We start from the raw sequence: 23,517 nt of genomic DNA, 5'->3' as shown, positions 1-23,517 counted from the left end.
ACTATGACACTAATGAAAGCAACTGAAGATGACACATAGAAATATATACCATGTTCTTGGGTTGTAAGAACTAATATTGTTAAAATGACAATACTACCAAAGAAAATCTACATAGTCAACGTAATACCTATCAAAATACCAATGGCATTTTTCACAGAATCAGACCAAATAATTCTTAAATTTGAAGTCAAAAGACCTCAAAGAGTCAAAGTAATCCTGAGAAAGAATAACAAAGCTGGAAGTATCATCTTCTCTAATTTCAGATTACAGTACAAAAGTACAGTAATCAAAACGGTACAGTACTGAGAACCCCCTGGCGGTGCAGGGGTTAGAACCCCATGGTCCACTGCAGGGAGCATGGGTTCAACCTCTGGTTGGGGAAATAAGACCCTGTAAGCTGTGCAGCATGGCCAAAAGACCCCCAAAAACCAGTATGGTATTGGCACAAAAAAGACAGACACATAGATTAATGGAGCAGAATAGAGAGCTCAGACATAATCCCACACTTACACGTTCAATTAATCTACAACAGATGAGGCAAGAACATACAATAGAAAAGAGAGTCTCTTTAATAAACTGTGTTGGGAAAATTGGACAGCTACATGCAAAAAATCAAACTGGACTACTGTTTCACAACATATAGAAAAACAAACTCAAAATGGATTACGAACTTAAATATAAGACTTGAAACCACAAAACTCCTGAGAGGAAAACATAGGTAGTATGCTCTTTGACACTGGTCTCAGTATTTTTTTTTTCATTTATTTTTATTAGTTGGAGGCTAATTACTTTACAATATTGTAGTGGTTTTTGCCATACATTGACATGAATCAGCCATGGATTTACATGTGTTCCCCATCCCGATCCCCCCTCCCTGGTCTTAGTATTTTACTGGATGTCTCCTTAGTCAAGAGAAACAAAGGCAAAAATAAACACGTGGAACTACATTAAACTGAATTTTGCACAGTGAAACTATCAACAAAACAAAAAGACTGCCTACTGAATGGAAGAAGATATTTGCAAAAAATGTATCCAATAAGGAGTTAATACCTAAAATATACAAAAATACATACAATTCAACCAAACAATCTGATTAAAAATGGGCCTGAATAGACATTTTTCCAAAAATACATACAGGTGACTAACAAAACATGCTCAATATCAGTAATCATCAGGGAAATGCAAATCATATGATCCAGCAAGTCTACTTCCAGATATTTATTTGAAGCAAACAAAAACACCAATTTGAAAAAATATGTGCACCCCCATGTTCACTGCAGCGTTATTTACAATAGCTGAGATACGGAAACAACCTAAATGTCTGCTGATATGTAAAGAAAATGTAGTGTGTGTGTGTGTGTGTGTGTGTGTGTGTGTGTACAGGTACACACACACATAGAGGAATCTTATTCAGCCATAAAAAAGAACGAAATCCTGCCATCTGTGATGACATGGATGGACTTCAAGTAAAGTAAGACAGATAAACACTGTATGTTCTCTCATTGGTGAGAACGTAAATTGGTACAGCCTCCATAGAAAACAGTATGGAGGTTCCTTAAAAAAACTAAAAACAGCTACCATATGATCCAGCAATCCCACTCCTGGTCATATATCCAGAATAAAGGAAAACTTTAATTCAAAAAATAAATGCATGCCAATGTTCATAGCAGCACTATTTATAATAGCCAAGACACAGAAACAATCCAAGTGTTCATCAACAGACAACTGGCTTAAGGAGATGTGATACGTATGGTGGTGGTGGTGGTTTAGTTGCTAAGTCGTGTCCGACTCTTATGACCCCATGAACTGTAGCCCGCCAGGCTCCTCTGTCCATAGGATTTTCCAGGCAAGAATACTGGATTGGATTGCCATTTCCTTCTCCAGGGGATTTTCCAGACCCAGGAAATGAACCTGGGTCTCCTGCATTGCAGGCAGATTCTTTACCAACTGAGCTATGAGGGAAGCCCATGATATGTATATATACAATGAAATATTACTGTTATAAAAAAAGAATGAAATATTGCTCTTTGAAGCAACACGGATGGACCTAGAGAATACCATACTAAGTGAAGTAAGTCAAACAGAGAAAGACAAATATATGATATCATTTATATGTAGAATTTAAAAACTGATACAAAATATAAACAAACTCAGATATAGAAAACAAATTTATTGTTACCAAAGAGCAAAGGGGGGACAGATAAATTAAGAGTAGGGTATTAACAACTACAAACTACTACACACAGAATAGATTAGCAACATGGATTTACTGTGTAACAGAAGGAACTATATTCAATACCTATAATGGAAAATAATGTGAAATATATATATATGTATAACTAAGTTACTTTGCCATATACCTGAAACTAACACAATATTGTAAATCAACTACACTTCAATAAACAATTAAATCTGACCCTGTTATCACCTTCTTTAAAATACTTCCCTGACTTACTGCTTTGGCAATGACTCTTAGACCTGGGACTTTATATATCAGAATCACTCAGGGAGCTTTTTTCAAATACACGTTGTGACCCTGGCATCTGGACATTCTGATTCAGGAGGTGTGACGTGGGACCTCACAGCAGATATCTCAGCTTTGGGAGAGAGCCCAAAATGGATGACCAGAGATGCAGGTTTGACAGGTGTAGAATGTGGCTTGGGCACTGGACTTTTTGAAGGCTCTTCAGTGATGTTAATGCACACTCAATTTCATAAAGGCATTATTCAAAATAGACAAAAGATAAAAGTAACCCAAATGTCAATGCACAGATGAGTGGATAAGCAAAATAGGGTATATACAATCAGCCCTCTGTATCCCCGATGAACTAAAAGGTTAAGATGGGAAATTTTATGTCATGCGTATTTTAATTTTACTACAATTAGAAGGAAATGGTGGAGAAGGGAGACAGGAGAGAAGAGAGAGGGAACTAAGGTAGCTGTGATGGATTTGGAGAAAAATCTAGAGTGATGCCTACGTTCTTGATTGGGCAGATGATAGTGCCACCAACTGACATGGGAAACATAGAAGGAAGAAGAGGGTCTGATGGAAAGAAGTTCAGATTTTACACGTTATATTTGAAGTGCCCAAAGCAGTCGTATTGAAGATATTGGACAGGTGACAACTCAATTTACCTACCATGGGAATCCAGGGTGTGTGAAAGTGGAAAAAGGAAGTAAGTTTGGGAGAGGGACAGAGGAGGTAAAAAGGATGAGATAATGAAGGAGTAAAACTGAAGAGTAAAAAATCTGAAATTTCTATGATGTAAAGAGAGCACAATTTCTGGAGCCAAACAGCTCAGTTCTCATTGTAGCCTGGCCATCTACTCACTACAGGACTTTGGCAAATTTCTCTGTTACTTATTTTCCTCACTTATAAAATGGATATAACACCTCCCTTAAGGAGTGTTTGAAAAGATTCAGTAATCTAATGTATATAAAGAACATAAGAATGTCTGAAACACAGTAAGTGCTTCATCAAGTCTTAGCTATTATTATCACTGCACTGAGGAAAAGTGAAAACAAAATTAAGAAAAATATTATTTTAGAGACCTAGATACAAAGGAAAGAGTTACCTGTTTTTGTGTTGGACCTTGTTTTGAAAAATAACCAAAGGAGAAGAGCCATGGGAACTAAAGGGGGAAAAAAAATACCTTTAGTTGTATTTTTTAAAATTCACAGAAAATACTTCTATAGGTTTAATTTCATAAAAACTTACTTACTTTTATGAGAAGTTGCCTTCCAATGCCAAACCTCACAAAGAATAAAAAGAAGAGTCCAGCAAACATCAGCTTAATAACAGAAGTGATGCCTCCCACAGTTACATAAGCAGCATACTGAACCTAGATGAAGAATATAAAATCAGGATGTTATGCCTTTCTTAGACCAAGTAATACAAAAATGTTAGCTACTAATAACTTACTCTATAGTCAGAAATATCAAATGAAAGCAATTTTCACTTTATGAATGTGTTATGTTCTAAAAGCTTGTTCAGAAAACAGACACTACAGGGACATTTTTTAAAAGGAATTGTTGCAAACAATAATTAGCTCCTCCTGCTTAAATACAAATATGAAAAGTTCATAATCATATACCTGAGTTTAACAATTATACATTATAGAATGTATACTCCACTTACAACCTCTTTAAGAAATTTTTTTTTTTTAACTTAAATAGTTTCCTCTTCAAGTCTTGGCAGTGGGAATAATGACTTCCCTCACCAATTGAGGAGGGGTGGTAGGGTGGGACTCCAGAGGTAGCAAGGAGAGAAGAGAGAAGAACCCAGACATCTCCATAAGCAACAGAGAGAGTATTCTAGCAGCTGAAGCTCTCAACAGGACTGCTGGGTGATTACAACACCAGAATTTCCTGCACTGAACTTGCTTCTACTGTCTCATGTAAAAAATATATTCAGAAGGTCAGATCTGAATTGTGGGAGGAGGCTATTACCACCCCCATAAAATGCAAAATGCTCTACACTACTAATTCTTTATGCTCCCAGAAACTGAATGATGCACTATTCAACTCTTTCTCTCTTGGATTTATAAACATAAAAATCCCACATTAAGCTGATAGAGGAACTGAAACAAACTAGAATACTCTTTATTAAAAAATAAATCATATACACTTACAGGTGACTGCTCTAAATTTTCATGCAAGTAACGCTGAGTTCGCTTCACAACAGACACATCTGCTCCCAAGAAAGGAATGGAGTAACTGTTGAGTTCTCTGCAGTAAGAAATTGGCCACCTGCAAGACAGACCCATGTTGCATCTTTTCCATTTACAGTGACCACAACTTTAACTGGTAAATTTCTGAATAAAAACCTTAACTCTTGCTGAGGCAATTGATGATAACAATAATGATGGCAGATCTGCTCTTCACTAAAATTTACTTTAGTATTCATCCTTTGTTCTCTACACTTGCCCCCAAATAAGTGACAAGTTAGAACACTAGTATTCTTCATACCATGGGCACTTAACACATACATAATTTAACCATGTTTTGTACCCCAACAATTTCCCCAGATAATGATAAAAAGAACACTCATTTCAATAGCCAAACTCTTGAGTTCAGAGTTCTCACATATAAATACTATTAATATATTGATTAATATACATAAGATCATCAGATTTTTATTGTATAAAATTTAATTGATGTTTAATTTTGATACTGATGGTGAAGAGTCATAAAACTAATTTTCCCCAGAATCCAAATGTATTATTATATATGAAGTAGCTAAACTTAGTGTAACATATTAATTATATTTTATTTATCTTTGAAAACAACAGTGAACTCACTATGAAAGTCTCCAGGCTTTTTAAATAGCATATGGTATTAACAGTCAGATAAACAACAACAGGCTTAGATAAACTGAAGAACAGATTTTGAGATAATATACCTTCTTTTCAATTTTGGTCCAACAATTGGGACAGGCTTCATATCTGACTCATTTCGTAGTTTTTTCAAATTACTCTTATCTCCAAAACCATAAACTGCTGACTTCCAGGTACCATCATGAATGCACAACCCCTAACAAAATAATTCAAGAGTTAAAGAAACATGTAAACTCATACAACACTGTAAATCAACTGCACTCAAAAAAAAAATATTAAAAAGATACATGTCTTAAGGGATAATTACTAAAATGTAAAACCAAGTCATTTATAATTGATACAAAGAACATTTCATCTTATTTGAGCAAGGCATAATCTCTAATTCAATAATCTTGAGATGAATTTTTATCACTGGCTAGGCAGCAGTACCTGGAGAAGGAAATGGCAACCCACTCTAGTGTTCTTGCCTGGAGAATCCCAGGGACGGGGGAGCCTGGTGGGCTGCCGTCTGTGGGGTCACACAGAGTCGGACACGGCTGAAGCGACTTAGCAGCAGCAGCAGCAGTAACATTCATTAGTACAATCATATTCACTGTTTACACCCTTTTTACATACTACATATTTACAACATGTGCCCTTTCTTCTTTCCTCCTACCATTATTTATACTCTATAAACAAGCCAGTGAGTTTCACTTCATCATTTTCACTTAACTATCACTGATTGCTTTAAGCAGGAAAAAAGAAATAAAACCATCAGAAGATTCATGTTTTCACATAACAGCTTTGATGAAACTGAAAGGTGGAGAGATACCAATCTAACTTCCATTTTGTTACAGATTAATCACTTCTGTTTTGCTAAAACTAAAACAGAGCTAAAAGTCTTCTGAGTTTAATTTGTGAAACTATTCTCAATCTGCGCCTAGCCAATTTGACCTATTTGCAAAGATATCTTAAAATCAGGGGAAAACAGATTTTTTAAAAACCTGAGTACCTTCTTATACAAATAAGCCATTAAAAAGACAAAAACTACATCTCTTTTAAAAAACCTTTTCCTTTATTTTGCTAAAAAATAGAAAAGTGCACAGAACATAAAAGCATAATTTAATGTGATTATGAGGCTAACATCTATTTAAGCCCAGAAAGCCCTCCTTCTTTCCTGCCTTTGTGATAATCAAGAAAAATTCTTGTTTTTTTTTTTTTTTTTTTCAGTTTTACCACCTAAGAATTCATTTCTAGACAGTGTAGTAAATTTTGCCTGTTTCTAAATTTTATAGAAATGGAAATATATAGTGTATATTTCTTGAGTTTTGCTTCTTTTGTTCAAAATTGTGATGTCAGGATTCATCATGTGTTAGAAATACCTCTTTACTCTGCAGCTGACCATAACATTTTCTTTGATTAAAAAAATACTCAATCTAAAATTTTTAAATGTATAAAAAATACTATATAGCATATTAAAAATTTGCTGAGAGATGATTTTATAAGTTCTCATCACAAGAAAAAAAATTAGTTAACTAAGTATGGTGATAGATATTAACTAGTGGTGATCATTTTGTAATACATACAAATACTGAATTATGTTGTACATCTGAATAGTATAATGTTATATATCAATTACACCTCAATAAAAATAAATTAATAAAATATATTTCTGGGCAAAAAGAAGCCATTCCTGACCTTGAGGCCATGAAATGTCACCTTCTAAAAGCTTAGTGTTTTGCCTTATTCATTAAGGTCTTATAACCCACCTAAACTTGATTTTGTACATAGTGCAAAGTATGAGTCCAATTTCATTGTTTCTCCATACCCATCATCTCCTGAAAACTCTCTACCATAAATCAAGTGCTCATATATGCACAAACTACTTTGAGCTCTTCATCCTGTTCTGTTGACCTATTGCTATCTCCCTGCCAATATTACACTGACTTGATATTCAAGAGCATTGTTCTACCTTATTCTCCTTTAAGAAAGTGTTGCCTATTTTCAGCCCTCTGCATTTTCATACACATTTTAGAACTAGTTTTTCAAGCTGCACACTAAAAGAAAACAAGCAAAAAAAAAAAAAAAGACCTGTTTGGGATTTTGATTGGAATTATATGGGACTATAAATCAATTTAAGGAAAACTGACATATTAGCAAAATCGAGTATTCCAATCCATGAATATGGTGGATTCTTATATTTACCTGCCTTGTTTAAGCTCACTCAATAACACTTTATAGTTTTCTTCATAGAACTCTTACACATTTTGTATCACTTATTCTTAAGTATTTGATTATTTTAATTTTTTAAAGTTTTGGCTGCAACAGTTCTTTGTTGCAGCACACAGGCTTCTCAAGCTGTGGTGTGTGGGCTTCTCTTGTTGTGGGGGCCGAGCTCTAGAGCACACAGCCTCAGTAGTTGCTATGCATGGGCTCGGTTGCCCTGTGTCATGTGGGATCTCAGTTCCCGGATCAGGGATTGAACCTGCGTCCCCTGCATTGGGAGACAGTTTCTTAACCACTGGACCATCAGGGAAGTCCCCTAAAGTACTTGATTTTTTAATGCTACTATAAATGGTCTCTTTTTCAAAACAATTCATTTTCTAACTGTGGCTGGTATATAGAAATGCAACTGATTTTTATATTTGTTTTCCATTCTAGTCTTCTAGCAATAATAAAGACTAGAGTGGAAATAAACAAAACAAAGAAAAGAAAAACAATAAAGTCAATGAAACCAAAGCTGGTTCTTTAAAGAAATCCATCAAATTGAAGAACCTTTAGCAGGACTGACTGACAGACAGACAGAGAGAGGGAGAGGGCTCAAATTGCTAAAATCAGGAATGAAAGAAGTGGCATTACCAATCTTACAGAAAGAAAAAGGAGTATAAGGAAATATTATGAACAGTTGTATGCCAAACAAATTAGATAACCTAGATGAAATGAACAAATTCTCAGAAAGACACAGTTATGGATCAAGTTGTGTCCTTGCCCCAAATTTGTATGTTGAAGGCCTAACCCCCAGCACCTCAGAATGTACCTTATTTGGAAATAGGTTGTTGCAGGTTTAACTAGTTAAGTTGAGGTCATACTGGAGGAAGTGGACCCCCAACCCAAAATTACTGATGTCCTTATACAAAGGAGAAATCTGGACACGCACACACACCATGTGACAATGAAAAAGAGGTCTGAGTGATGCATCTACAAACAAAGGAACACCAAAGAGCACCAGCAAACACCCAAAGCTAGGAGAAAGCATGGAGCTCCCTCACAGTCCTCAAAAGAAACCAACCCTGCCAACATCTTGATCATGGACTTCCAGCCTTCTATCTAGATCCAGACTGCTAGCTAGATCTAGACTTCTGGCCTTAAACACTGTTTCCCTTGTTTAATCCAGTTTGTGGTACTTTATTATGGCAGTCCTAGGAAACTAAACCAGACACAAACTACCAAAACTGACTTAGGAGTATATAGAAAATCCTAAAAACCTGTAAGAAGTGAAGAGACTGAATTCTTGTTATCTCTTCACTGATTTCTAGTATATAATTTCTAGACTATAATCGTATTATAGACTGAAACATACACTAAAACGACGACTGGCACACTATTTCTGTAAAAGGTCAAACTAAGTATTTTGGGCTGTGTAGGCCACATATGGTCTCTGTTACACATTCTTCTTTGTTTTCCATTACAGCTCTTTAAATATATTAGAATTATTCTTAGCTTGCAGCCACGTAAGAGCAGGCTGTGGGCTGACACCTGCACTGGAGCTGCACTATGGAAGTGCACTATATGGAAGTCATTATACAGCACATATGGAAAACTGGCATCATCGTGGGAAGATGTACTGGACAGCACTGTCTTAAGAATATGATTTGAAACCTCTGAAATTCTTTGAATCTTGCTTTATTGTCCAATACATTGTCTATGATTCAATTTTTATGTAAAGTAATAAAGCTTAAGGGGAAAAGTAGGAGAAGGAGCAGGAGGAGACCAATCCTGGGCCAAGGGATGCATAGAATCAAGGGAGTTATCTTTGTGCAACCTTGGAAAATTAAGGCTCCATATTTTGCTTTAAGGGGAATGAGAAGACGCTGCATTGACTTTGATGTTTTCAAATCTTTGGTCTGGATTAAGCCCCAACTTTGAGTCCTTATAATAACAGGACTTAACAATATTTATTGAGTGATTACTAAATGCCAACCACTGTTCTGATTTATATTCATTGACTAATTTAATCCTCAAAACAGTTATATGAAGGAGACAGTATATCATTTTGTATTACAGATCATCTCCTGCTGCTCTTTCAAAAGAAGTCTCTTTTTTTAGCTATACTTATTTTCTCATTATCTCCCTGTAGTGGACATCTGTTTTTGTCAGTTCTACACTGGTCCCCTGCAGGAAATTTTTAATTCTGCTATCCTGTCTTCTACTTACAAAACTCTGTTTCCTATTTGGAATTTGTTCCATGGTGTTCAGAAGGGCTTGCTCCTATGATCCCCCCCTCCAGAGGCCCATGACCCAGGCAGGCCTGGGCTATCTGAGTACTCCATTATACCCCATGTCTCACTGTTTGGCTCAAGAATGACCAAATAAACCAATACTTGAGTAATCTTCCCTAATTTTGCATATTCAAACTCTGCCAGCTGTTCCTGGGAGATCATGAACCTTAAGTACAATGTGTATCTGCGGCCGCCAGCACTTCCCCACCATTGAGAGAGCCTCCACTGAGGAACACAGAATCTCTGAAGAGACGCCAAGAGGACAAGGGGAAAAAATGAGCTCTGATAACATCAGAACATCCAGATCCAGCCATACTGTCTACCTGCAGACATTCGGTTACAAGAGTCAGTAAACTCCTTTGTTTTGTTTAAACCAGGCTGAGCTGGCTTTCTAAGCTCGCGCTCCCCAGAGGCCCAAGCACATCTTTCATCCTCATTTCTGTGCTTCTGTTTTAGGCTGCTGCCTCTCACCTTCCAAATGCTATTCACTTTTTAAGGTTCAACTTAATAAGGCCTTCATGAGGCACTCTCAAATTATTCAGTCCTACTATCACTTCCCTTCCCTCTGATACTCTAGTGGATATTATTTGTAACACAAATTTTAGCATGTTTTACAGAGTTCTTTGTGTTCACCAATCTGAACCCATAATTCAAAGGAACAGACCCATTACTTAAAATGTGCTCCACACCATCCCACAGTTACATCTTGATTAAAGTATTTCCTCTCCCTTATCTACATCTCCTCAGCACCAACCTTTAAAATTCAGTCCATATCCCAGCTTCTCCAAAAACTCCATGATTTCTGGCCTCCCAGGAAGATGCAGTCCCCAGTTGCAGAATCCTACAGTATTTCACCTGACCTTTTTAGTAACAATTCTCATCTCCTGCTAGTCTAAGTTATTACCTCTTTAAGGGTTTGCATGTTGTTCATTGATATGTCACACTATCTTGCACTATTACATATACTTGCATTACACAATACCTGAAATACTGAGTACTTTTTTAAAAAGAGAACAAATACTTATGAAGCCTCAAGTATAGACACAGAATTGGGTTAGACACTAATGGCAATAAAAGTACTACCACAAAACATGGTCCTATCCCTAAAATGCAATTATCTTTTGTTCCCAAATAGACCATAAATTCAGTAAGATTACATTTACATCATATATTTCCTGTATGGCCACAAGAGCATCCAACTCCAAGTTAGGCACATAATACAAACGCACTGATCTGCAGTAAGGTGATAATTTTCTAGGGTGACAACATTTCACCACATAACAATGACAAATGCTTAGTGTTAGGATGAAGGTAGCTCATTCTAATATAATGAATTGTGCAACTGTTTTAAATAAATCCTATTTTAAGTCAAAATAATTCTCAGCAATCTTTAATTTTTAAAATTAAACATAGTGACTTTCATGCCCTAAAAATTACAACTGTACATACAATTTAATTAATCTAAACCTTTTTAACAGGCAAGTATCATTTCCAAAATGTTTTTTCATATTAACTTAGAAAACATGTGACAAACAAAAACTAACCTCAGGTCCTGAACGTATGGTCAGGAAACTTTCCACAGCAGTTAGTGTACCTAGAAGAGGGGGAAAATGGTAAAAGTAAAAATCAAATAAAAATCTACCAACCCACGACAAATAATAATAAGCTATTCCTATTCATTTAGGAAACATTTTTATTAAGCTTATAACTGACATAATCAGGAAAATCTGTGCTATAACAGTATTATTAGGTTACTGTAAACAGATTTAAGGAGCAGCTAAAGCCAGATAAATTATCAAAAATAAGTACTTTAACATAAACTAACTGCTGGTACTGGCAAAATGTTTTCTAGCAGTCAAACCGCCACTGCAAAAAATCTTTTCCAATAAGGCAACAATTTAGCTCATTCATTCTGGAAGCCCATCAGTTCTCAAAACTACACCTATGGGAATTATTCTATTTTCCAATATGAAAGCTTTCAAGAAGACTCATTAGTAGTGACTTATAATAAATGTACAGAAACCCTACCAAAGTGGGCCTTTGTGATGGCTTATTAAATACTTAAAGTAAGGCTGTTTAATTGAAATAAAAATGTAGAGAGTAAAAAAGTAGAAAACCAAGGCCAGAAAAAAAGGGGAGAAATCAATTATATTAACCATGAGAACTAATATATATGTAGAGTGGTTAAGAATTTAATTAGTCTTTGAGCTTATTGAGAGCAGTAAGACAAAAGAAAAACATAATGGGCTAGCTAATTCTTAAAATGTGATAAAACGAAATACATCCATTTCTTAAGAGACAGTATTCCCAGTTTTAATTCCAAGAAAAAATTAAAGCATGAAGCCTTAGAAAGCTGACAATGAGTAAGGTGATGAATAACTATGTCATCTACAAAGATGTTAACACCAGAGAAGAACTAAAGCCACACGAACATCTTTCTTAACACAATGAATGTCACAAAGCAGTAGCCGACATCATACTTAATAATGAAACACTAGAATCATTCCTAATAAAGAGAAGGGCATGAATTGAATAACTTTAAAATATCTGTCAAAACCAAAAACAGATCATTAAAGTCTAGGTCATTGGAGAGGATTCTGAGAGTTGTTATGAGAATGTGGCCCAAAAAAAAAAAAAAAAAAGAGAATGTGGCCTGAATATATGGCTCTGTGATCTAACCCTAAGCACAGGAAGAACATGCACCACCTAATATGTATGTATGTAATAAAATGTGAACCACGTGAATCAACAATTAGTTGGGGTATTTGCTAAAATGCTGATTCCTAGCTTTCAGTATCTGAAAAAAAGTTTTAAATCTCAAAGTAGTATTTCTCCTTTAAAAGTGAAAAAAAAGGACTTATCCAAAGTAACAACTACTAAATATTTAAGAATAATCTCAATGAGAAACGTGTAGGAACATCATGAAAAACAGTCCAAGCTTTTTTAGTAAATGAAGATTTCTAGTAAGTTTTTTAATAAATGTAAATATACTAGATCCATGGGTTGGAAGACTAAATAAGTATTTTAAAGATGTTCAATTCATGCCCTTTTCTTTATTAGGAATGGTTCTAGTGTTTCATTATTAAGTATGATGTTAGCTACTGCTTTCTGACATTCATTATGTTAACAAAGTATTCTAATCCTCAATTTCTAAAAATCTAAAATCAGTAAATGGTATGCATGTGCATTACATTTGTGGAGCTTCGTTATCAAAGCTACCTTTCTAACATAAACTGGAACACATTCCATCTTTTTAAGCTCTGGAATGGTTTATACAGAACTGGACTTACAGGCTTCAGATCATTTCCTAAAGGGATATTTTTTTGTATATGTATGACATTAGTAACTTCCATTGTTTTACTACATTAGTAATTTTTTACCATTCTTATTGTCTCCATTTTTATACATGAACTAAAAAAAAAAGATATCAAAAACTTTGTTCAATACTTCCCAGCTTTGTTCATTAAAAAATTAAAAATTTTCAATTTAGTATGATACTTTAAGATGTAGTAATTCCTAAACAAAGCAAGTTTGAATTTATAATGCTTGCTAAAAAATTTTTCCACAACTATAACCACAACTAGATTCAAAAAATGGAGAATTCCTTCCTTTAGAACACTTATAGTACTATCCATACCTCAAAAACCAATAGTGTCAGTAGCATTTTCTAACATGCAGAGTTACATTAAAACAAAGTATGTGTTTTAATATTACCCATTAATAATTATGTTTCTTTTCCCAAGCAGATTTGAGTTCATCACAATTACCAACATGAAACCACTCTATTTTAAATTCCATTATTGCTTATTGATCAATAATTACCATTCATTTTATTTCTGGTATATATTACTCCCAGATCTGCTGGAATGGAGTCAAAGCCACTGCTTCCAATGATATAAACCCCCTTTTCTGCAGCTTTCTCATGATACTTCCAATACATTAGTTCCAGAAACTAAAGATTCAAGACAAAAGATCTAAATCAGAGCTACATAGAAACATCTAGATCAATATTAAAAAACAAAGCAATTAAAAAGCAAATTTAAATTTAAACAGTTTAAAAAACAAAGCAATTAAACTGTGAAAATGCTAACTAAGATGCCTCTGCAGCAAAACCTTAACTGTGAAAACAGTCGGCACTTATTCAGCAAACATACCGACTCTGTTCCAGGTGAGAGATATGTTGATCTGAATTAATTCATTTTTTAGAACTATTTTTAAATGTAAAAGTAATTGCTATTATGAAAAATTAACATAAAAATATACAAAGAAAGCCAAACAAAGCTACCCCAAATCACATCTTCCTGATGAACATCATTACAAACACGTATCTGTGCGCATATATAAATAGAAAGATAAGAATGGTCAGAAAGGAGGGGATGCAAGAAGGTAATAACATCTGTTCAAATTCTTTGCCTGTTTTTTAATAATTACTTTTTAAAAACAATTTTAGATTTATAGGGGAAAAAATTGAGTAGTAGAGTGTTCCTAGGCACTCTGCACTCAGCTAACCCTATCATTTCATCTTGCACATTAATGTGTTATAATTAATGAACCAATGTTGATACATTATAACTAACTGAAGTCTATACTTTGGTCAGGTTTCCTTTGCTTTTACCTAATGTCTTTCTTCCATCCAGGATCCCATTCAAGATACTGTTCTACATTTAGTCGTCATGTCTTCTTAGGCTCCTCTGGCTGTGATGGTTTCTCAGACTTTTCTAGCTTTTTATGACCTTTACAGTACTGTCCAGGTACTTGGTAGAATGCCCCTCTATTGGAATTTATTTCATGATTTTCTCATTACTATAGTGAAGTTATAGGTTTTGGGGAGGAAGATCACAGGGGTAAAGTGCCACTTCATGATGTCATTATCAACAGTACATACTGTCTCACAAATATATGGTTACCAAAGCAGGGGGGAGGGTGGGAAAGAGAGATAAATTAGGAGCATGGGATTAAAAGATACACCACTAATATATAATAGATAAACAATAAGGATTTACTCTACAGCACAGGAACTATATCCTATAATGGAAAAGGATCTGAAAATACACATAGCTGAAACATTTTGCTATACATCTGAAACTAACACCATATTGTAAATTAACTGTACTTCAATTAAAAGAAAAGAGTACATACTATCAACATAACTTATCACTGCTGATGTTGACCCTGAGCACCGGGCTGAGCTAGTATTCTCCAGTTTCCCCACTGTAGAGCTTTTCTTTTTCCTTCTCCGTTCCCTACTATACTCCCTGGAAGGAAGCGACTGTGTGCAGCCCACACATAAGAAGGCAGGCGTTAGGTTCCACCTCTGAGGGAAGAGAAGCTACATGAAATGCATAGAATTCTTTTGCACAGGAGATTTGCCTCTTTTCCTCCCTTGCCCTTTTTTTAAACTGAGTTACTTAAATTTGCATTTTCGGTGTACACTCTTTCTGGATCACTATTAGGTTTTGATACCGCATTCATAGTACTTTACAAGGTAACTTGGAAGCTTCTCACCATTTTCTTTGTTCTAGAATATTTTAAATAAGAGTCAGTTTTTCTTACATTCATGCTTCTGACTTCTTGTATCAGTCTTGGTAAGTTACACTTTCTCATCACTTTCCAGTATCACCAACTGATACGCTCTAAGCATGTATACACTATATTGGCACACGATGACAGGACTGAGACTATAGGGACATAGCAGGTTATAGTTATAAAGCAATCAGTGTAGCTTTGTTCTTACAATACTCCACTCCTTGCAGTCAGGCAAACCTCAATTCAAGTCCTAGCTTTTCAACTTAATGGTTGTATGAGCAAGTTTTAGTTAATTCTGTTTACAGCATGCAGTAGTGATATAAATCAACACACACTATACACAAAGGCTTTGAAAGAAATCAGGTTGTTGGGGACAAATTCAGAAAAAATGAAGCGAATACCTTATCACCATGCTCTCCTTTCAAGCTTTTAATGAAATACCATCTTTAAATGCTAGGGAGGAATCATTACCTTCTAAAATATGTCTGCAAAATTGCACCATTTTTCATGTGAACAGAAGTTGTATTATTAATTCTGTTCTCTTTTCATTTTACATACCTGAGGTTCTCCAGAGATGTCAATACAGCTAGTTCCATTTTCAATACATGCTTTTATTACAGGTTCTCCATAAAATCGGTACTGGGAGAATAAAGAAAACCAACAGTTTATTCTTATTTGGCAAGCTTAAATGAAGGAATACCATTGAGTTTTGGAGGTACAGTCTTGGTTATCAAGAAATCAAATATTAATAGTCTAAATAGAAAATGAGAAAGTAATATAACTGCAATATACTGACACTCACAATGTAAATAAAGGACTGATGGAATTATCTCTAACTGAAGATAAACTCAGAAGTTTCATAGAATCAATGACTCATTTGAGTTGAATTCTGAAGAACAGTAAGGATTTGCCAGGAAAAAGAAAATCCAAACAAAAGAAAAATTATATGTAAAAGTGTAAAGAAGAGTGATGCTCAAGATATCTGAAGCACAGAATATTTGAGAGGGAAGTGTAAGAGATGAGTCTGGAGAGAAATACTTGAGCCAGATCAGGAATGACTCTAAGTGCCATGCTATCAAGACTGAACTTTATCTTTTCTGCATTGCTGAGCCCTCCTGGAGGATTTGAAATAGGACAGTGATGAAAAATTTATAGCACAGACATATCACTCTCCCTGTGGCATTAGAAAACAAAACTTATGGCAGGTAAGAAATGAAGGACAAAACTAAGGAAGGGGAAGGATTTACTAAGGGTGAGATATACTTAAGAGAAAAGATTTGACTTCCTGATTAGTAGGACATGGAGGCCAAACACCAGTGGCTGTATTAGACAAAATAAAAACAGGATGAAGAGATTTGGAAGGGATAAGTTTAATATCAAACACAGTAGATAATCTGAGTGATTTTATCTCCCAAACTATTTGTTGCTTAAACTCAAGGAATTAAACATTTAAAAACTGTATATATTAGTTAATACATCAGAGTCAGTCCCATTTCAAAAGAAGCATGATGAATTTTTCCTTTTGAGGGGAGGGTAGGAGAAAAATAAGCTCCTCTGCTTCTCTCATTCCTCACAGCAAAAGATGGAGAATGGAGATGGTCTGCTTCTTCTAGACTTTAAGAAACAGGTAAAGGGACACTTAAAAGAGGGCACTGCAGGGACTGACCTTTTCAAGCAGGTTACAGGTTCCTCTCTACCTAACTCCACAGCCTTCTCTCCCCCTTCTTAAACACAGCAAATGACACTGGAATGACAGGACTGGGAAAGTGTGTTTAAGTTCCAGTTCATCCTCTGCCACTAGCCAACACTGAAATTACTGAAGCACTTCACTTCTGAGGCAACACAGCACAGTGGAACAAACAAGGGCTTTCCAGGCACCAAGACCTAAGTTCACATTGTAAATCCATCATCTACTAAATTGTATGAATTTATTTACAAATCACGGGCATGGATTACTATACTAATATACATTTTTAAACATACATAAAAGTCAAAGTTCTATTTTCTTCCTGGACTCAATGGATCACCTTAGGTAATATTTACACACATCCATCTGAAACTCATTTAGTGACTTCCTTGGCCTCCTGATTATTTTACCCCCAAATATCTCAAGCTACCAGTAGTCTACTTGTGTCTGAATCACCTGGGCCCTCATTAAGGCTGCTGATTATTCAGTCCCACCCCAATATCCTCCAGTAATAAGTTTTCTGGGGGAGACTCCAGGAACCATCATTATAAATAAGCCTCACTGATGACTCCAATGTACATTAGAGGTAGAGAATTGCCTCCCTAGACATTCTCCCCAGAAAATCTCACCTACTTTCTGGATTTCAGTTAAAGTATGTACGCTGATGACTTTCAACTCCTATCTTCAGAGCTGCTCACTGATGAGGTTGCCTCATCTGCAGCTTCTGTCATAAAATTCAGGATCCACAAAAGCACAGAACATGTGGCAAAACTAATGTCTCTTCGGCTTCATTTTCCTTCCTCTATTTCCTCTTCATCTTGATTTCGTCACTTATTTACAGAAAATAATTCCATTATAATTCCATTACGTATTTCCTGTCTTAACTTAAAAACATCTAGCATACACCTCAGTTTCAATATATCCAAAATCAGATTAATCATCTATCTCTCAAAAGCAGTTTTCCCCTCTCCACTTCCGAGCGCAGAAGACCATAAAGAATAATGCTTAAAAGTATTCATTCAGTCATTTTCTGTATATTTTAACATAGTGCTTGTTTATAAATGCCTGATTAGTACTACACATATCATTTAGTTCGCACGAAAGAGACCCTCACAAAGTAGAGCAACGGGTTTTAAAAAATACCTTCAAAGAAACAAATCATGACACCCAAACTAGCAAACTGGCATTTACCCTGGGAGAATAATCCATATTACAATGTAAAAACAACCTTCAGAGTGGAGGTTAAGGAGCAGAATGTTTTGGAGGCAAAAAGCTAGAGAAGATTGTAAACCATCCAACTGGAAACATCCAGAAGGTAATTAGATCCACCAGTCTGGAGTTTAAGGGGTAGGTTTTCAGTGGAAATAAGTTAATGTAGGCACCATCAGCATACAGATGGTATTGAAAGCCATGGATTTCTAATCTTTCTGACTATGACCCTAAGAAATTCATTTCACATAGTGACTCCATACACAAATGTTTCCTGACATGAAAGCTTCATGAACCAATACTTACCTTTATTATGTGCAATTCATCCTATTTTCTACTTCAGTCTGTCAGATTATTTTCTTTTTACTACCTGGTCTTAACCCACTGAAATGATTTCACAAGGTTTAAAAAATACTGGCCCAGTTACAATTTCTGTTTGGGGTAATGAAAATGTTCTAGGAATAAAGTCCTGATAGTTCTATAAGACTGAATGTACTTAATGTTACTAAAGTGTATACTTAAAAATGGTTAAAATGCTAAATTTAATGTTATATGTATTTTACCACAATCATAATCACATTTAAAAATGGTCCAGCAAATGTAAACAGAAAAGAGTTTCTAAGGCTTAAGCTCTGAGGCCTCTGGCATTCACAGGAGGATAAAAAGCTGGGGGGGTGGGGGCGGGTTGGGTGGAACTAGGAAAGGGCAAGAATTTAGAAACTAAATGAAGAAAGGAAAAAGTGATCAACTGGAACAAATGCTGAGTGGTTTGACTAAGGTGAGCAATGAGAACTGACAACTGGATTTGACAGGACAGGGATGTTGGCATAGTAGTTTCATTGAAGGCCTAAGTATAAAAGCCTGACAAGACTAGAGAGAGGAGAAGGTGAGGAAGAGGAGACAATAAGTAAAGAGAACTCTTTCAAGGAGTTTTGCTAAAAAAGAGGCACAGAAAAATGTGAGTAGTTAGAAGGGTGTGTAGAACTAAGGGACATTTTTCTTTAAATGAGAGATATAATCCCATATTTGTATGTTGAGAGGAATAATCCATCAAGATGGAAAATTTGATGATAACCAGAACACATGTAACTATCAACCTGTAACTATAAAGTCTTTGAATATGGTGCCCAACAGAAGCAGGGGCAGTTTTTCCTTATAAAAGGAGGTAAGGCAAAGTCAAGGTATAATGCAGGTAAGGAGGTAGTATAAATTCTCCTGACAGGCAGGGAGAGAAGGAGGGAGAAAGGGAAGGAGAAAGAAAGAAAGACAAAGAAAGGAAGAAAGTTACCAGGTAAGAGTGAGAAAAAAGGAACGGGATGTCAAAAAGTATGAGAAAAAAGAAGTTATAAAACTGTTGCTTCAGAGAATAGAAGAGAAAATAGCCTAGGGAAATAGAACTGCTGGAAGTACTGAGACTGCACATGAGGTTTGTAATCACATATTTTAAGTGGGACCAGTCAGCATCATGATGCATTTTTTTCTCCAGCCACACTGGGTTACACATGTTCAGGTAAACAGTAAGCAGGGAGCTGGAACAATCAGGGCTTGGGTCTTTCCAGAATGTGGGTAGGGAGGGACAAGTTGGTTAAGGATGTGTATAAGACAGTGATTCAAGCAACAAACCTCAGAGCCACATTCTAAGCTAGTTAAGAACAAAATAAATTGAAATAAACAATAGAAATATATTTTATTTTATGACAATCAAAAATTTTCTAGTTTCATTTAACAAAATTATCAACAATTTCCTAAATGCTTTGACAATTAGGACTGCTTCCTCAGATCAGTAAATGTCACCAACATTCACTGTGTTACACAGACCACAAGTATCTCTTTCTCATCCAGGCCAACAGCAGCAGCCAGAGGTTCTCTTGTCAAAATATCTGGACTCAACCACGTCTCTCCCCCTCTAACACTCCTACCCTGTCCGTGGCTTGCTTGCATTAGTCTACTCTTGGTTCCCTACCATCTATTTTTTCTCTCAGAAGCCAAAGAATTTCAAAACCGTAAATCAAATTATGTCAACCTGCTTTCAACCGTTCAATAACTCTGTCATATTCAGAAGAAAAATCCAAACCCCAACCTTGACCTTTCAGACCTAACCACCTAGCTCCTGGATATCTCTCCAATCTAACTCCCCACCTCTCTGCCCTGCTCGTGCCCAGCTACACTGGCCTCTCTCACATTCCTCCGTCTCTCCAAGAACATGCTCATCTCAGGACCTTTGTATTTGCTCTTCCCTGCAACTCAATACCCTCCAATATACACACAGTTTATTCCCTCACTGCATTTAGGTCTCTCTGCAAAGTAATACACACACCGTTTATTCCCTCACTGCATTCAGGTCTCTCTGCAAAGTTCCTTGTAGAGACCTTCCCTGACCATCCACCCAATAGAGACTGGTGTGTCAATCTTTTTCTCTCTCTTCCCTGTTGTATTTTTCTTCAAAGCACCTGTCACTTACCCACTATTACATTATTTTTCTGTCTCCCCACTGGACTATCAGCTCCATGAGAGATTTTCTGTGTATTTTCTATATATTTCAATAAATATTTATTGAATAAATGAATGAGTCCTTTTAAAATATCTTTCTTTGTACATGCATTAACATATACACTGGTACAGCAGTACACAATGCAATTTTATTTTATTTATTTTATTTTATTTTATTTTTTTTTATTTTCTCACAATGCAATTTTAAAAATAAATAAAAAGAAGATTGTGGGTACCTGCTAACTTTTTTAGTTAACGGGTATATAGCACACAAAAAAAGCAATTTTAACTGTAGCCACTAAATAAAACAGCAACAGTCCTAGAGTCTAGCGTCACTCTCTCTTTCAGGAGACTTTGGTCGTATTCATTTGCTTCTCGTGAGAAGTAAAAACTCCTTATAAGGGGTTAAGGTCCTGAATCAATTCTTCTGTCCCTTGCCCTTATGTTTCTCTGAAATACAAAATACCAGACTCTGCTAGAAATGAATAGATTTTTTGTTCTGACACAAAGAAGGGCAGATTACTTACTGGGCCTACACAGTTGAGGACAACTGTTGCCTGTTTAGCCATTTCATCAAGTGAGGCTGGATTAGTGATATCACAAATTATTATTCCAACTTCAGATGACAGTGTCGGTCTTCCTGAAATAAAGAATAAATTGTTTTAGGCAAATCCCAATACAGTATTAGATCTCCTAGATCTTCCTTTCATAATAACCAGTGATGGCAAATGTACTAAGGGCTAACTCTTCCTCTCAAACAAAAGATAAAACTGTTTTTAACAAGGTAATTTAAAAAAGGGAAAAGATTATGAGGAAAATGGAGTTAATGCTAAGGGTTAATAAACATTGTTGTTGTTGTTTAGTTGCTAAGTTGTGTCTGACTCTTTGCTGCCCCAGGGACTGTAGTCCGCCAGTCTCCTCTGTCCATGGGATTTCCCAGGCAAGAATACCGGAGTGGGTTGCCAGTTCCAATATCCGGGGGATATTCCAGACTCAGGGATTGAACCCCTGTCTGCTGCACTGAGGGGATTCTTGACCACTAAGCCACTGGGGAAGCTCCCAATAAAATAATTTATTAATGCTTAAAAGAAAATCTAACATAAGAAATGTGTAAATGCACTGAGGAAACCAGATTTGAAAGAGACACGTGCACCCCAATGTTCATCGCAGCACTGTTTATAATGGCCAGGACATGGAAGCAACCTAGATGCCCATCAGCAGACGGATGGATAAGAAAGCTGTGGTACATATACTGAATAGAATATTACTCAGCCATTAAAAAGAATACATTTGAATCAGTTCTAATGAGGTGGATGAAACTGGAGCCTATTATACAGAGTGAAGTAAGCCAGAAAGAAAAACACCAATACACTATACTAACGCATATATATGGAATTTAGAAAGATGGTAACGATAACCCTGTATGCGAGATAGCAAGAGAGACACAGATGTATTGAACAGTCTTTTGGGCTCTGTGGCAGAGGGTGAGGGCGGGATGATACGGGAGAATGACACTGAAACATGTAAATTATCCTATGTGAAAGGAATCACCAGTCCAGGTTTGATGCATGATACAGGATGCTCGGGGCTGGTGCACTGGGATGACCCAGAGGGATGGGATGGGGAGGGAGTTGGGAGGGGGGTTCAGGATGTGGAACACATGTACACCCATGGCGGATTCAAGTCAATGTATGGCAAAACCAATACAATGTTGTAAAGTAAAAGAAATAAACAATTAAAAAAAAAAAAGAAATGTGTAAATGACAACTCTATGTAAAATGCCAATTTTACAAGTTTTCAGAAGATGATTTTCCTGACTTCCTCTCCAGGCAGAATTATAAATGCAGTTCCTTATCAACTATTAAATAACTACATATGATAAAATTATGAGGTGGAGGGGAGTTAATATTAACATAATGAAACAAAACAGGACTGAAGTGTAAAACACAGTCTAGAGGAGAACATTCAGGTTCATAATAAGGAAATAATTGGAATAAACCAAATCAATAGAGTACAAAGGTTTCATGGGTCAAGGTGTATTCCCTGCAGTAACTTGATGTGTGTACTGTAAATGGCAGTTAACTAGGCTGTATCTGTACCATCTTCTTGAACAAAAAAAAAAAAAGGAGGAAATTTTAATAATGAAAGTATTTCTTCTGGAAAAGTAAAGAAAGACCAAAAAGCTCTTTGGAAAAGATTCTGTACTTGGTAGTGGCAGCAGGAGAGCTGCAGAAGAGACAGCCTACATGGTATCTGCTGTACCGACCACAAACTAGGTTCCAAATTCCCACCATAACAGGGCTCTGTGTAGAATTAGAAGGAAGTGAGATGAAGCTTAAACAGAAGAAAGAAGAATATCCAGAACTCTAACAGGTACTATTTGTCTGTATGAAGGGGCAGTAGGGTGGAAAATTACAGTTAAAAGCAACCGACTCCTAACCTAAAGGTCTCCCTGCAACCCCAGGGCCAAGAGGTTAGAGTGTCTGTGTGTATGTGACTCCTCCTCCTCATCTGAACCCCCAGCATTTAGAATAGGACCTGACATTTAAAAGACCACTCAATAAAAACATGTTCCAATGAATGCGGAAGGAGTAAGTAAACGCCCAAAACAAAACCACATCAAAAAACTTGGGGAAGGATTAATAGGACTACTGGAGAATTCTTACAAGCAAAAATGAAATTAAAAATTAAAGCCACCAGAAAAAAAAAAATTAAAGCCACAACAATGTTATCATTAAAAGTCCTAAGCTTTCTCTCCCATTTCCAAAACACGGCAAAGAGAGAGTACAAA

The 23,517-nt window shown here is 36.0% G+C and overlaps 1 protein-coding gene across 1 annotated transcript in view; it reads right to left on the bottom strand.

Moving 5' to 3' along the window:
• SCCPDH (saccharopine dehydrogenase (putative)) overlaps positions 1-23,517 on the bottom strand; it is a 29,982-nt gene that overhangs the window by 5,705 nt on the left and 760 nt on the right. Inside the window, exons 2-9 of the mRNA XM_043484547.1 lie at positions 21,254-21,366; positions 15,899-15,979; positions 13,637-13,766; positions 11,359-11,408; positions 5,402-5,532; positions 4,632-4,749; positions 3,723-3,842; positions 3,576-3,632 (exon numbers count right to left, since the gene is read on the bottom strand). Coding sequence (XP_043340482.1) covers positions 3,576-3,632; positions 3,723-3,842; positions 4,632-4,749; positions 5,402-5,532; positions 11,359-11,408; positions 13,637-13,766; positions 15,899-15,979; positions 21,254-21,366 — 800 coding nt within the window. The remainder of the gene's footprint in view (positions 1-3,575; positions 3,633-3,722; positions 3,843-4,631; positions 4,750-5,401; positions 5,533-11,358; positions 11,409-13,636; positions 13,767-15,898; positions 15,980-21,253; positions 21,367-23,517) is intronic.

This window comes from Cervus canadensis, chromosome 13 (genome assembly GCF_019320065.1).
Source record: "Cervus canadensis isolate Bull #8, Minnesota chromosome 13, ASM1932006v1, whole genome shotgun sequence".
In the NCBI taxonomy this organism is placed as follows: Eukaryota; Metazoa; Chordata; class Mammalia; order Artiodactyla; family Cervidae; genus Cervus; species Cervus canadensis.
This window is presented reverse-complemented; position numbering and strand designations above follow the sequence as displayed.